We start from the raw sequence: 16,456 nt of genomic DNA, 5'->3' as shown, positions 1-16,456 counted from the left end.
GTGTCAGTGACAGCATGCACCAGTCAGGCACAGCAAGATATGTGCTGGGGACGCTGCTGACAAGATGCATATTCTTGCATATTTGTCCCTGCCCTTCAGTGAAGAAAGGAGGTCAGTGGAACACTCTGCCCTACTGGCAGGGCTTCAGGCATCGACTCCGGGTGCACAGCATCGCTGCTCTTTTTCCATGTCATGAAGTAGAGCAATTGAGCCTCCTGCTCAGAATATACGGGAAGACATGGGCATGCCTTCATGTCAAGTCATATTATCTGTCTTGTGCCTTGGGAAGGTAGGGAGCAGCTGGAACTTCCCACCAGAATAAAGTAAGGAGCGATATTTTCTTTATGCTCTTTGCATAGAGCAAATATGCAACTGCGGAACAATGGACAAATGTGTGGAAATGCTGAAAGAGAAGAAACAAAAATTAAACAGATGGAAAGCAAGAGACAAAGATTCAATTCTGGCTCTGTTAATGCTGCAAAATTCCTCTTGACTGCAGTGGTGCAAAACCAGAACAAAATAGGGGTTGGAGGAAAGCAAGGACAGGAAAAGGAAATCAAGGAAGGATGGCTTCAAATGTTTTTGTCCCTGTTGTTCCCATACCTGTTCCCCTAACCCGCCATCAGTCTCCACTTTCTCCGGCTCTCATCTTTTTTCATTGCCAAAGCAGTAAGCTGTCATTTCTCATCTGGTATCTCACATCCATCCATCCATCCATCCATCCATCCATCCATCCATCCATCCATCCATCAGCATGTCTGGGATAGCTGGCAGATAATGCTGATGGGTGAACGACCCATCAGTATCTCTTGCCAGTTCCCCTGGGGCATGTAAACTGATCAAACTAACAAATGCTGACAGGTGAGAGACATTCATCCACAGTTGTTACCAGTAGCAAAGGCAGAAATGTAAAGGGTTCCATATGGTAGCTGTGTTCAGTGGGGAAATACAATGCCAGAAGAGAAACATCTCATTGGCCTGAATTGCACCCACTTCTCACGGTCCTTCACAGATTGCTCTTTGCGCTACCTAATGATCTCATTGGGTCCCATGACGTAACTTCCTTCCTATTCTGCCATAATGTCAAAGGTTTAAGGGAGAACGGAATTATATTCTGCTACATGCGTGCTGCCTAATAGATCTTGTCAGGTCATGCTACAGATGTTGCCAAAAACCCTTCCTCAAGAGGACAGAAAAACTCGGAGAAACCAGCACCTTGGCAGTTGTTTTTCAGGGCACATTGATGTGAATGAGAGAGCAAAAATCCTTTTTCCCAATTACCTAACACTAGGAAAAAGCATGATTTCACAAGAAGAGAACAGCTATGGTTTGTATTAGAACAAACTAGGTCACATCTCCCTTTTCAAATGCTTTTGCATAGCTGTCTTTCTGTACCTGCAAATGGCAGAATATAATTCATAAGCCTGTTCCAGACATTAGTGAAAATTTATTCTCAAGACTCTTCCCACAGGCAGAATCACAGTCAATCTCATAGACTCCCTTTAGATTCTCTTCAGCTAGTATAATTGCTTTTATTTGATCTTGCAATGATGCAGTTTTTCCACTAAGAGGTGGAAAATCCAGATGGAATATTTTCTCTTCCACAGAATCACAGAACCACAGAATGGTTTGGGTTGGAAGGAACTTCAAGCATTGTCTGGTTTCAAGTCCTCTTACGTGGGCAGGGACACCTTCCACTAGACCAGATTGCTCGAAGCCCTATCCAACCTGGCCTTGCACACTTCCAGGGATGGGGCGTCCACAGCTTATCTGGGCAGCCTGTTCCAGTGCCTCCCCACCCTCATAGTGAAGAATCTGTTGGCTGTCTTCTCTTTCCAATAATGTCCAAGTTCTGTGCAGCCATTTCAGACTTCATGCCTTATCTTGAGCCAGTGCCTACTTTGATCTGGGTTCTTAGAGTCTACAGTCATAAGTAGGATTTCTCATTTCAACATAATTCTTTTCTTTACTCATTGAGCCACATGCTTACAATGCATTTCATAACGACCTTCATTCCTTTTGCCTTCTTCCACAGGCAAGAAATCCATGTGATCCAGCTTCTGTTGCCAGTGTTCTCAAGATCCCCGGCTCTATATGGTAACGTTTCACTGCACTAAGTGCGTCTTTCATTTCCTTTCAGCATTCCTGCAAGCCATGGCTGTGTGGGGCAGCTGGTCCTCCTCCAGAGATATTTGTCTCAGTTGCTTTGCAGGGCTCTTCTGTCTGGTGTGTTGGCGGCCAGAGGGATGGTTGATCTTCTAAGCTCCATCTGTTGTTTTCACCTGTTTGAAAGGTCTGCTCTTTCTCAGTGCAGCTATCCATCATTTGTTGTTTAGGCCATCTTCCTACAGTGCTTCAGCCCCAGAGTAGACAGAATAATCCCATTTGGGTTTGAACCTGTTTTTTCTGTCAAGAAAACGTTATAGGCATCACTATTTTGCACTGGGATTCCTACTGGTTAGCTGCATCAACAATAAGAATAGATTCTTTGGAAGATATTTTACTGAAGCTAAGGAAACATTCCCAGGGAGAAAACAAAGTTTTAACAAGAAACTTCAAAAAGAAGGCTATCCTGAGATCATAAGTCTACTGCAGTTTTAACTAAAAATCTTTCCTGGCTTGCCCACTGGGAGCTCAGCCATCCTTGGGGTTCATGGTTGCTGGGGTAATGCACTGCTGTTTGTAATGCTTTCCCCCGACGTTGAACTCGCATCTAGTAGACGGACACAACTCTGTCCCGCGGTGTTTGGGCAGGCACTTGTCAGTGGTGGCCTGCCACTGCCTGGAAAATCCGTGTGGCATGAGCGGCCCCAGCACTTTGCAGGCAGCCTTGTCCCAAGGAGGTGAAGCACAGGCTGGGGCCAGGGCAGGGCTCGTTGTTCCATCACATCAAGGTGCAGCACTTCCAGCCCTCCACAGGAAAGACATTAAGGTGCTGGAGCAAGAAGGGCAACAAAGCTTGTGAAAGGTCTGGAGCACAAGTCTGATGAGGAGCAGCTGAGGGAACTGGGGCTGTTCAGCCTGGGGAAAAGGAGGCTGAGGGGAGACCTGATCGCTGTCTGCAACTACCTGAAAGGAGGTTGTAGCATGGAGGGTGTTGGTCTCTTCTTTCAAGTAGCAAGTGACAGGATGAAAGTAAATGTCCTCAGGTTGCACCAGTGGAGGTTCAGATTGGATATTAGGGAAAATTGATTCACAGAAAGGGTTGTCAGGCATTGGAACAGGCTGCCCAGGGAAGTGGTTGAGTCGCCATCCCTGGAGGTGTTTAAAAGGCGTTTAGACGAGGTTCTTAGGGACACGGTTTAGTGCTAGAGTTAGGTTATGGTTGGACTTGATGATCTTAAGGGCGTCTACCGACCAAAATGATTCTGTGATTCTATGTTTCACTCAGCTCATCTGTGCTAGCACCGAGGCTACGCCTGGCGGGCCATTGTTTTCTAATTGAGCACTGCACATCTTTTGTGAAAAAAAAAAATCCCCTAGCACAATGACATTTAGTTCGACACAATTTGTAGGCCTTTCTTTGTGGCCTTGCCTTGCCTCAAGGAAACTTGATGTCCATCAAGTCCGGACAAGCCGGTGGGTTTATGGTAACACCGTACATCTGCACAAGCCGTGGCGGTTGCTCTCGGGAAGGCCCTGAGGGCATGGGGACAAGGACAGACCCCGGCAGCCCCGTTCCCGCCTCTGTGAGCCCCAGGACAGCCTCGCTCCCCGCAGCAGCCCCACGGCCGGGCAGGCGGCGCCAGGGCAACGTGCACCACCCGGCTTCCCCCGCCCTCTCTACGCATGCGCAGGCGAGCGCGGCAGCGCCACCTTCCTGCCCCCATCGCCACTGCAAGGAGCGGCCGTCCGATGTGTGTGGGGGCGAGTCCTCCACCTCCCCACCCCGTTCCGAAGGCGTTCGCGAGTTTCCGTCCCTTTCCGGCGCCGCGGTCTCTCCCTGCCCCCTCACCGCTTGCCTGGGCGCTGCAATCCCGGCGGCGCGGCGGGAGGAGGCGGAAGATGGCGGCTGGGATTGGAGGGGAGGCGGCGGCAGGAGCAGCAGCAGCAGTTATGCAAACGAGGCCGTCAGCAGCCAGAGCCGGTGCGGCCCGCGGCTGAGCAAGGGAGGTGACTGGGGCTGAGCCACCACCGCCCTCCCCGGCGCCGGACCCTCCTTCTCGCCCTCCCTCTCTCCCTCCCTCGTCGCCTCTCGCCTTCCCCGCCTGCCCCGGCCCCCCTCCCTCACCTCTGCCCGGCATGGACGCTGGCACTCCGCCGTGTCGCTGTGCGCGGCGCTGCGAGGCCGCGAGCCGCCGCTGCCGCTGAGCGGGGCCGCCCGGCGCTCCCGGGACGGGGCGGGGGAAGATGTCGGACACCAAGGTGAAAGTTGCCGTCAGGGTCCGGCCGATGAACAGGAGAGGTAACCGTCGGGCGGCGCTGGGGAAGGGGGCGGCGGGGTCTCGGGGCGCGGAGGCAGCGGGGGTGTGGGGAGGGGGCGGCACCGGGGCGCGCCTGAGGCGCCCGGGCAGGCGGGAGGATTGAACCCCCTCACACGCACCCGCAGCCCCTCGCTCGGGCAGGGGTGAGAGCCTCCCCCCCGCCCCGAGGGGGAGCCGGCGGGGGGCGAGCTGCCCCGGCGTGCGAGGAGACGAGGGGCTGCTCTGGCCATGGGTACAGCCCCTCGCCGTGTCGCCTTGCAGAGCTGGACCTGAATACCAAGTGCATCGTGGAGATGGAAGGGAACCAGACTGTGCTTCACCCTCCGCCTTCCAACACCAAGCAGGGAGAAAGGTAAAAAAAAAAAAACAAAACAACAGGTCGCCGTGTCCCCAAAACATCCCCCGTTTCTCTGCCTCACCCTCGCAGGCGCTTCGGCGGCCGGCTTTGTTAGGGGAGCGGCGGGGTCCTAGGGGTCTTGCTCGGTGCCTTTTGGGGGTGGGGGTAAGCGGGCGAGGGTGAGCTCCAGCCAGAGATGGCCGAGTTGGGCTTGCATCCCTGGGAGGTAAGGACCAGAGCCTCTTCTCCTGGCTTCCTGAGGGGAGTCAGAGGTACCCAAATTGGGATACGGAGACAGAAGATCCCCTACTGGCCTCCCAGGCTTAAAAGATGGTTCTTGATTCACTGCTCAAAAAAAGGAAAGAAAGCTGTTGATTAGGTAAGGACTTAAACCAACTGTGCATGCTGTTTTCAGAAATTTCCCTTGTGTGCAGACTGCTAATAACTTAATGTAACCTGTGGGAGAATAAGAAGCAGAATCTGACTTTTATGCTACGTATTTTTTTGTAGTTTGTTTGCTAGGTTTTAACGTATTTACATTTGAAAAGGTTGTAATTGGTAGGTCCTTTTTTAATTCAGTGTTATTCTGTGAAGTAGCCTATGAGAATATGTTAAAATAATTTTGAAATCTGGCGTTTAGTTGTGATGCCCCAGTAAAGAATACCCTTGGAAATAATCCAAAATACCAATGCACTAGACTGTAAAAATAGATCAGAACAGGAAAAGATTTCTTTCCTTTGAGGGAGTGTGGGGAAAGACAGGGAAGTGCAAGGGGAATAGTTACGTTGTATGCTTATCTCTTCAATTACCTGTTGACTGCTCAACTAAAGTTGATCTGTGAAATGTATTTAATGCCGAAGAATGTGAAAACATTTGCATGGTTATGGAGATTTTAATCTGAACACGTTCCTACTGCTCAAGGTTTTATTAAGAATATTTTTGATTGAGTTCATAGTAGTTATGAAGAAACTGTAGTGTGAGAATGTGTTTTTTTTGGGTTTTTTTTGGTTTGTTTTTTTTTTTTTTCAAAGGTAGTGTGTCATGTTTTTATAGTTTTCCAGCAGAAAAGAATGAGACCTTTTCTGTTTTGACGTGTCCAAATTGTGAAGGTGCTTCTCATGTTAATCCATATACTGGAAAACAGCTGTAATCACACCCTTTTAACTTAAATCCAATTTGCATTGTCTTCAGAACCGTGTTGTGGCTAATGGGCTGGCCTCGGTCTTGAAAGATCTGTGCTGGTTTCCTCCTCCTTGCACAGATCTCTATGTGATCTTTTACAAGCCATGCTGCCTTTTTGGATCTTAGCATCCAATCTGTAAAATGGAAATCTTGTTTTTCTTGAGACTATTCTATTTTAGAAAGTTTTGGTGTTTGTTTCCCCCCTTCCGTTTACTGAAGTGTGTATATGACCTCGATCACAACGCTGCTGTAATAACACTAATTCTTTAAAGTGAGTGGATTCGACAGGTATAAAACATGAAATACAAATGGCAAAGCAAGAACAAAATTAAGATTTTTAAATCATTATTTCAATAGACTAAAGAGCTTAAGGGCCAGATGTTTTAATAAAGAGCCTGTAACCTGTGAGTTTTGCTTGTTGTGCACATTGGCCACAGGTATTCAGTGAGACTGTGAAGTGACTCTCTGTCTTTTGAGAGCTTGTGTTTATCTGGTATTAATATCTATATTATAAATTATCCCACTTCATTGGATTTGGCTTCTGATTGTGTGCCGAGAGCCTCAGGAGTGAGCTGTGACACTTGTGTGCCACCTCACTGTTGGCAGCTGTGTTGGCAGGTGATGCTGTCCCACTTTCAGCCCAGGGTGAGGCTGGAATTTGTCTGGCTCTTACAGGTGTAACTTGCATGTTTGAAGCAACTGCCTGATGTGAGCGGATTCAAAATATCTGTGAGAAATACTGCTCGGAAGTAACTCACTCACGGTTTGAGTACCTTCTAAATGGCAGATGATGTATGTAACCTGTTGAGATACCTAATAGATTTTATAGCACCTTGTGAAGATCCTTCTATCTTCTTCAGTGCTAAACTGATTATTTCTATTTTTTGCTCAAGATAAGTAGTTTAATTTCTCATGATGAAGAATGAATTCTGTTCTATGTGTACCTACCATAAAATGTCTGTATAAACTGGCTCTGAATTGCTGAGTAGTTGCTGTTTGTACTTGGCAGGGTTAGAGATGTCAAATGGATTTTTGGTTTTCTTTGTGTAGCATGTTTTTATATAGCTCAACTGAATTTTTTTCTTTCAGAGCAACCATGTCATTGCAAAAATGATTTCACTGGTTAGGGTGATTAATTGGTCTTTCTCGACTATATTGCTTTGTTTTAATGTTGTGTTTAGTCTTACCTTTTTATATGCAAATTTTCCATTTCTTACTGAATGGAAGTACAAGTTTATACTGCAATTCAGAATAAGTAGCCTTCTAAAGCAAATTTGGTTTCTAGGGCTGCTTCTCTTAATTAAGCTAAAGCTGTGAGGGAGTGGGGGTGAATACAGAACCATGCTATTTGCTTTCTTCTTTTAGTTATAATTTTTAAGTTACGGACAGAATTTTCTGAAATAAAATTGGATGACTCTTTAATTATAATATTATAAAATTTGCTCTTGGAGGACTATCCAAGGTTAGGAAAAATGAGATATTATAGCTTTGCCTATTCAATACAGAGCTTTTGAATTAAATCTAAGTTCAGATGCATACTGTTAATCACTCGCTAGGTTTTATAAGGATATTTCTGAAGCATTTTAGATAGGCAAATAGTTATAGTTTTACAAGTGGTGAAAAAAGCCTAAAATCTCTGCCAGTGCTGTCATGTGTCCAACTTAAAAAATTGTATTAGAGGTAAAGTAATAAGTTATAACCATAAATGAGAACAGGGTTCTGACTCCATCTTCTAACTGCTAGACCACACAGCATCCAAACCTTAACAAACACAGCTACAAAATAGTAATTGTAATTAAATACAAGTGTTCTGTCTTTTTATAAGCAGCAGGCCTGCCATTCCCCACAGAGACACAACTTCTAGTGTTCTAAACTGACAAAGGAGGAAAACCAGAACGTAGTAAAACTGAACAGAGTCTGAAAGGCACAGGAAAATCTTTATCAAAATAATATGACACAGTTCAGAAAGGAACGTTTTTCATGAGCTGGTATCAGGTACAATCTCTGGTGCTGGCAAGGTTGTTGTAAATTGGTTGTTGGACTTCATACCTTTAACCGTTGTTTTATTAGTAGCAATAGCTTCCTTTATATATGCCTGAGTGTGCTTGTGTGTCACTTTAGTCACCTCTTGTCTCTCTCATCTGCTTCCTGAAAAAAATTGCTCTAACTTACAGTCTTTTAGAGGTGGGTGTTATGCTTCAAAGCCAACTGTGTACATCCTGCTGTCTTGCTATAAATGTTTGTTTTTGATTGTTGGCAATTAGATACAATATTAAAATGTAGCTATGAGATAATTAGAGTATGGAGTTACAACCTTTCAAAATATTTGAGTAATCTTTTAGAATGTAAATTTTACATCTCTCTCTAGGTCTATGAAAGGTTTGACTTTACATTAGGCATATTATTTTTTAGAATGACAAATTAGGTTTTGCTAGCTTCCTCCTCTGCTTTTGATTGTTGATATGCTTTTCTCCAACCATTCATTTCAGCTACACTTTTTAATGTATAGGATCTGAAAATAAAAGTTTCATTTCACTTCCTTGACAACAGTTCTTCATGACCTGATTTTTCCTTTAGTAAGCAAAATATTTGTCCTGACAGAAATAAACAAGGAACTATGGAGACAGTAGAACTGAAATACTATTTCAACTGTAGTCCTGACCAAAACAAAAATTAATGTTGGGCAATTTATTCTATTAGAGTGCAATAGCCTTGTGCAAACTTTGCCTTATTAAAAATCTCAGGGCAAAAAATAAGAAAGAAATCATCAGAGTGTAGAGCTGAGCTTAAAATTGCCCCTCTTCTCTGAAAGTATATTTGTTGCCTGGCTTAACTGCATTTAAAAAAAGCCAAAAAACTCTTACAACTTGCTTGCTCTGTTTTCTTCCATCGTCACTTTGATAACAGACAAATAGCACCAAGGCCTAATTATACCTAGGTAAACTCTTCTTATAGCTCTGAATCACTAAAGATTCCAGAATAATATGGAGGCTTTTTTTTGAGGAGGTTTAAGCTCTGTAATAAAATAAATAGTAAGGAACAGGTGTGTGTGTGTCTAGTGCTTGTAGGTCGTGATACTTCCAAAGATGAATATCTGAAGCACAAACTTCTTCCCTAGGTATCTTGTCCTAAAACATATTTCCAGAGAACAGCTGTTGTTCCCCTCTGCCTCAGAGAAAGCATGATTTTAGGTGGTCTTTAGTGTATAGTCCTTTATGTGGTGGTTGTGGCATTTTTTTTACATTTTCATGGACTGGTTTGAATAGCATCAGAGAAAAGAGGGCTGTTGTAGGGAGAGTGTCTCTGTTTCTGGTAATGGTCCCTTTTTCAAACTTAAACTTGAAGGTAAAATAGGACAACTGTTAACGATTTCCATATCTGAAGGAATGACAATAAGATCATGTCTTTGCATATACTCCAAATTATCACCTGTCTGAGGTAGATCATAAAATAAGAGCAGGCAGCAACTTTTATCTTTGCCTGCAGGAAATGGTGCAAGTAATCTGACTTTGACCTCTTGTGTTAACTTTCCTGTTAGATACCAATGTTCAGGATGTGAACTGTTAGCTTTGAACCTTTGTAGAAGAGGTGTGTTTGAATTATGAAATGTGTGGTTGGAAAATGTCATTTCAGAGCTATTTTTGCATTGCTTTAATTCATTCATGGCTCAGATGGGACACTAGATGCAATTCTGTGAAATTGCTGTTCTTAAATTCCATGTAAATTGAAACAAAATGAGACACAAAAACTTGTAATCCAAAATACTGTGTGGCATGACTGTTGATTCTTCCTGAGGTGGCCTGAACTGTGAGTAAATGCAACACCCATTATTTTACCATGTTTATAAGATCTAGACAGCTGTTAGGGCCTTGTGCTTTGGTCTGTAAATGGCATTGCTAGAGGAAACTACCGTTGGGAGCTGTTGGGAGTGTGGCTAAGCAGCTGGCAGTATTTCAGAACAAAAATAGATAAAGTGTTTGAAGAGAAGGAAAACTGCTTGGTATGACCATGTTTAGGCAATCATTGCTTTGTATCCATTCTCTGCTTTCGGACTACTGAGTACCATGTTCAAATATTTTTGAGTAGAACACAGTAAAATGAAGTACAGCTTTGAACTTGTCCAGTTTTTCTGTTTTATGGTGTTAAAAATGCCCACACTGTGAAACATGGAAAGATTTACTAAAAAAGATTACTAGGCCTTTAGACATACTTAGCTTCTGTGTTTAGAAGGGGCAAGTATGCATCCACTTGCCTATTACTGCAGCCAGAGGTGGTGTTTGAGATCCAGATTACTAGTCAATATATCTTGAATATGATGTTTATTGAAATGCATTATGAATTTTAAAAAATATGTAGGTCTTTAAAAATGAATTTAGTTTTGCTCCTGTTCTTTGGGGAGATCAGAATTAAAGGAAAAATTCTATTTTCACCTCCTTTGCCCCCTTAGTATAAGTAGTAGACAGCTTTCTGGTTTTGAAAACAAGATTATATTTGCTCTATTGTGCATCTGGTAGATTTATTAAATGTGCATATGATAAAATTTCAGACTTCTAATTAAATTCACTGTAATGTAATCATTAAAAAATTGAAATGATACTTGTAAATGTATTGTAGTGACTATGGCATAGCCTGGATTTAAAATGCTTCAGCAGGTGCTTAAGAAGTCCCTGTTCAGCAGAACCTGGGCTCAGAAAGAAGCAGCGCTCACCAGCTGCCCTTCTGTGTAAGTCTGTGTACTGCACAGAGCTGGGGTGCAAATCCTGGTACAAAGTTTTGGGGATAAAGTGAATCCCTCCTTGCTTTCAGGCCCGCAGTGCACCACGCGCAGGCAGGCGTCTGTTATTCAGGGAGTCAGCATGGTGCTACTTCTAGTAATAAAATTAGAGCTAAATCTTTAAATTGACAAGTGTACTTGTTGCTGTTGTGTTTTTGACATTGTCAGATTTGAAGTCCTTCGTTCCTCTGAAGTTGGGTACAGGTTGAGTAGCAGTAGCTGCCTCCGGCTGTGTTGCTGGTGTCTCTTGCGTGGACAGATTGTCCTTCATGGTGGGAAAGCTGTCCAGTGTCTTTGCTTATTTGGCCCACCCTGGGCATGGTTTGAATCTATTAATGGAAACAATTACTGTCTACGGTAGCGAAATGCCAGCTGCTGCTGCAATGCTGTGCAGATGCTGTTGCTTAACTGGATAACATCTCTGACTGCTCGGTTACTTGTATTTTGTGAGGATTTCTGTTACTGACGGCAGAGTGTGGAGAAGGCTCTTTAAGGAAGCGTGAAGCATTTACTGGAGACAGTGAATTTTACGTCTCCTCAGTAAGTGCAGCCTACAAAGAAAAAGACCCTGCTGTGCAATGATGTGCACCACAGGACTTGGTATCAAGTTAACTTGAGACCCAAAGCACCAAGTTAACTTCAACAGTTACGCTGTTGCCTGGAAGTGATGTTGCTCTGTGTCTTTTTACAAGAGACAGTAGAAGGTGTATAAGCTTGTTCAGTCAGTACCTGACTTTGTATGTTGATATGAGAGTTCTGAGGTGTGCTGGAGCTGTTTGTGTGTGTCTTTATGATCCTTCTGTGGCATGTGGTGGGTACTCACTGGGGGCTGAGTGCAGAGCTTGGTAAGTGAACAACAAGCAGATTGAAAATTTGCTATATGAAGGCAGTTGGAAAAGTGCATTGCTGACAGGAGCTGGAAATCACAGAATAGTTTGGGTTGGAAGGGACCTTCAAAGGTCATCTAGTCCAATCCCCCTGCCATGAGCAGGGACATCTTCAACTAGATTAGGTTGCTCAGAGCCCTGTCCAGCCTGGCCTGGAATGTTTCCAGGGTTGGGGTATCTACCACCTCTCTGGGAAACCCGTGCCAGTGTTTCACCACCCTCATAGTAAAAAATTTATTCCTCATGTCCAGCCTAAATTTCCCCTCCTTTAGTTTAAAACCATTACCCCTTGTCCTATTGCAACAGGCCCTGCTAAGAAGTCTGTCCCCCCCCTTTTTAAGCACTCAAAAGCTGCAGTAAGGTCTCTCTGGAGAGTATGAGTTACACAAGCTGTTCTCAGTGCTATGGGAGGGTGTCCCTTTATGTCATTTCTCATTTTTGGGGAAAAGGGAATGCATGGCTTTCTGATGCTGTTGTGCTTGGTTAGTATTGGTTAACCTCTCTAGTTCTGACCTTTATTTTTGATAGATGAGATGCCTTTTTATCTAAAAATAATAATTAAAAAACTCAACCCTCAGTTGTCAAAATATCCAATGAAATTAATAACCATATCCTGAACTAATACATTCCTTAGTCATCAGCTGCAACCTTTATCTGGCATTTCATTATATTGTAAATAGAGACATTGTCAAGCATGTACATGCTTACCAAATACACCTACATCTTCCTTGGATAATGTGAACTTTGTGACTTGTAAGGTGTAACTTTTTCACCAGGAAATAATCTGAATGTTCTGTCTCATTTCACATAGATCACTATAGGGAAATGTATATGGTAGCAGCCCTTAATGAAGTCAATGATGGCTTATTGTCCTAGAGCAACTTATTTGCTATTTAAGCATTATAACTCAGGATGAAGATTTATACCACAACTACCCTCTTGACAGATTAAGGCATGAATATATTTTGTGGGTTATTAATGGTACAGTACTTATTTTGAGGTATATCAATCAGCACAGCGGTAGAAAGGCGTGTCTGAAACATTGCTGTCTGCTTGTGTTTGTGCCTGGTAAACCAGCATGGTTAATGATGATGCTGAAGGTAGAGCAAAGAGGCTCATTGTGCACTCGCAACAGAGTATGTACTTATGGTCTTTTTTTCTAGATGCTAACCGCCACCAAGCTGGTGCTGCTGCCTCTTCATGTTTGGTAAAAGCATAGACAGTAGGCTAGAACTGGCTTATTTTGAGATCCATGACACCTTTGCATATTCTTTTTGCTGTGTATGGATATTCCAAGAATTCTGAGCATTTCATAAACATGAATCAAAGCAGCTGCTGTGGCTGGAATGGCATGCTTATCTCTGCATGTGTTTATGAAGACACTGTTCAATATGTTTAAAAAAACTACCAGGATGCAGTGTTAACTGTAAACTTACTGTAAAATAACTTGGTGCTTTGTTTTAAAAACACATTGCTGAAATTATCAACACAAATATTGTTTGGTTTTTTATTTATTAGAGAATATTTTAGACTTGAAAATAAAATGAAAAAATGTACATGATCTTCTGTTTATTGAGCTTACGTTTTATTCTACAGTCCATTTTTTTTTTTTTTTTTTAAACGTAAACATCAATCCCAAGTAAGTGGTGTTCAAAAGCCTCCAGGTGAGCTTAAATTTTCTTTTTCTAATATAAGGCTTCAGAATTCTGAATCTGTCTTTTGAGCTACAGGAATAATTTTTCTAACGTTAAATACAAGTATCTGGAACTCTGTTTTGCTTTATATTTCTTATATGATGACAAGGAACATCAGACCTTAGATAAGAAACTGAAGTACTTGATGCTTCTTCCCACATGGTTTCCACTTTTCTTCTGACTTTATGATTAAAATCATGTGCAGCGTAGCTGAGAAGGGCAAATTTGATTGTTTTAGAGCAGAAGGAAAAAGGATTGGGTGCAGTGGGAAGTTTATCTGCAGAACAAATGGATTTGTACAGTGAGTGGCACTGGCTACATTGTGATTTTTAGTACTTAAAAGTTCTCAATTTTGTTGAATATTTACTTCAAATTCAATTTTACTGTGTGATTCAAAAGCCAAGTCTTGTTTTACAGTAGATGAGCTTTTGCTAAAGATAAGTCAACAGAGCATTCCAGTGGAGGCACAGAGCTGGCGGAAGTTTTCTACTGGCAAAGCAGCTTTATGGCCCTGAATGAGCAGCATCCTGGTCTGCTTTGGAAAGTTTCTTTGTCAGCATCTGTCGTGAGTTTTTTATGTATGCAATGTGATGTAAGTCTGCAGCACTCCAGACTTGCTTAGGGTCAGTAGTGCCACCTCCCTGAGTGATGCAAGTCTGAAGCATTTTTATATTTTTTGCTATTTTTTTCCTTTCTGTCACACAGTGTTGTCATTCCCTATTTTGAGTTGTTTCTAAATTTCCTTTAGTCTTGCAATGTGTTTTCAGAGAATTTTATTTAACGAAATCAGGCTGAAACTGGAATTGGCCATTTGGTAAAATATTGTTCCTATATTCACTGCATTCAGCTGAAGACATTAATACGTGACTTATGTATCCTCTGAATGCTCAGCAAGAAGTAGCTGAGTTTGGGTAAGTTTTTTAAAGAGAACTTTGCAGCTATGTAAGAGCAGAAACCATCTGCAGTCTTCCTGCGCTTTGCTATTGTTCTGTATTGTGATAAAAAGATGGTTCTGAAGGTGTTGTCAGAAGCATATCATGGAACATCATCCCAGCACTCAGATTTTGCTGGTTTGGAGCTTCTTACCATGATGACAAGTGGGTATGCTATTCTGGAACAAACTGTCTAGAAAACCATCTGGTATTTTCTGTAATGCCTATTACATTTTTAAAAAGTTTTGAATAGCTCTCATTCTTCTGGTGTAAATCTAATCCTTTTACCTGCATTCTTGATTGGAATGCCCTTGAGAAATGCTGCTTCAGTGTTTGCAGAGAAACCGACACATAAGAAATGCAAAAGATGTCTTGTTAATGGATTTGCTGCTGATGTGTTAGAATATAGGGAAAGGATACTTGGGGACCAGAACTGGAAGGATAATGGAAGGCAAAAGAGAGGTACAGAAATGGATCATAGATCATTTTGGCCAGAGGAGACTCTCACAATCATTGAGTCCAACCATAACCTAACTCTAGCACTAAACCATGTCCCTAAGAACCTCGTCTAAATGCCTTTTTAAACACCTCCAGGGATGGTGACTCAGCCACTTCCCTGGGCAGCCTGTTCCAATGCCTGACAACCCTTTCCATGAAGAATTTTTTCCTAGTATCCAATCTGAACCTCCCCTGGCGCAACTTGAGGCCATTTCCTCTTGTCCTGTCACTTGCTACTTGGAAGAAGAGACCAACACCCTCCATGCTACAACCTTCTTTCCAGGTAGTTGTAGACAGCGACCAGGTCTCCCCTCAGCCTCCTTTTCTCCAGGCTGAACAGCCCCAGTTCCCTCAGCTGCTCCTCATCAGACTCGTGCCCCAGACCTCTCATCAGCTTTGTTGCCCTTCTCTGAACTCTCTCAAGCACCTCAATGTTTTTCTTGCAGTGAGGGGCCCAAAACCGAACAAAGAAATTGAGGTGGGACCTCACCAGCACCGAGTACAGTGGCACAATCACTTCTCTATTCCTGACACAAGCCAGGATGCTGTTGGCCTTTTTGCCCAGCTGGGCACACTGCTGGCTCATATTCATCTGCTGTCAATCAACACCTCCAGATCCCTTTCTGCCAGGCAGCTTTCCAGCTACTCTTCCCCGAGCCTGTAGCACTGCCTGGGGTTGTTGTGACCCAAGTGCAGGACTCAGCACTTCAACATCATGTTGTTGGGTGCCCAACATCATGATGAATTTCCTCAAAGTACATGTCGGAGGAAAATAAAACAAGCAAACAACAAAACCCAACAGCATCCAGTAAGCTTTCCTCTATCCTCCCGAAAATGTGTGTGAGAAACTGACATTCTCTGGGCTGGTACTGCAGTCTTCATATGTGTTCTGTTTGAGATCCAAGTTGAAACCAGAAAGGAAATTCAGTTCTTGTAAACAGACCATTGAACACTGGACAGCATGCCCTGTAGCTTCCTTGTCAATAGCTTCCAAGTCCTTAGTATGTTTATTGTTTGAGGTGTTCGTAACATTGCAGCTAAGTTCATGTCATATTTCTAATTTTCATTGTGTAGTTCTATTTTAACATTGAATCTTTACTGTTTATTATATTAAACGTTTGTCATGATTGAGAATCTCTGTAAATTGGCTGTGAAATAATCCACTTGGAAACATTTGTGTATGCATCAAAAGGACAATGGATGTATGAAAATGCAACATTTAATTGTTCTCCTAAAGTCTCTTTCAATGGAACAGTATCTTGAATTTTTTAAATAAATTCAGTAGATGTTCTGTCCCTCTCAGCATCTCAGTTCCATGGCTGAATTCCCCCTTACTGTTGAGAGTCCTGGGTGCTGAAGGAAGGGCATGTCTGACTTCCTTGTGCTGAAAGTTAGAAGTTAGCTCTTGCCAGTTGCATTTTAAAATGCTCAGTAGGGCATAGATTTTGAGTGCTGAACCTAGACAGATTATGAGCCTAATCTGTCTTCCCTTGTTTAATACTATTTTAGGTGGGCTGCATCTTCTCAAATAGTTTTTGAAGTTTCAGTTTTGCAGATTTGAATGTAACAGTGAGAGGCTTTTTTCAGAAATACTAATGGTGTGCAAGCTTTGTGCCCTTAGTATACTCTCTCCTTACTGCTATCCACACTCACAGATAGAAGCTTTGCATATGCTTCAAGGAATGTGGTGTACCTTTATTTGAAGTTTCAGAATGGCATCTTGCAACT

General features: G+C 42.9%; 1 protein-coding gene across 7 annotated transcripts in view; it reads left to right on the top strand.

The window, feature by feature from the left end:
* Positions 1 to 4,237: 4,237 nt before the first annotated feature.
* The window catches only part of KIF13A (kinesin family member 13A), a 116,296-nt gene continuing 104,077 nt past the window's right edge, over positions 4,238 to 16,456 (top strand). For 5 of the 7 annotated variants that reach the window (XM_082046049.1, XM_082046051.1, XM_082046050.1 and 2 more), the window contains exons 1-2: positions 4,238 to 4,405; positions 4,686 to 4,776. In XM_082046049.1, coding sequence (XP_081902175.1) covers positions 4,351 to 4,405; positions 4,686 to 4,776 — 146 coding nt within the window. In that variant the 5' untranslated portion in view covers positions 4,238 to 4,350. Of the gene's footprint in view, positions 4,406 to 4,685; positions 4,777 to 16,456 lie in introns of those variants that run through there. The other 2 variants (XM_082046054.1, XM_082046052.1) reach the window with 2 other exon arrangements.

Source organism: Streptopelia decaocto (assembly GCF_964273445.1).
Source record: "Streptopelia decaocto genome assembly, chromosome: 2".
NCBI lineage: Eukaryota > Metazoa > Chordata > Aves > Columbiformes > Columbidae > Streptopelia > Streptopelia decaocto.
The sequence above is the reverse complement of the archived record's forward strand: the minus strand, read 5'-3'. Positions and strand labels throughout refer to the sequence as shown.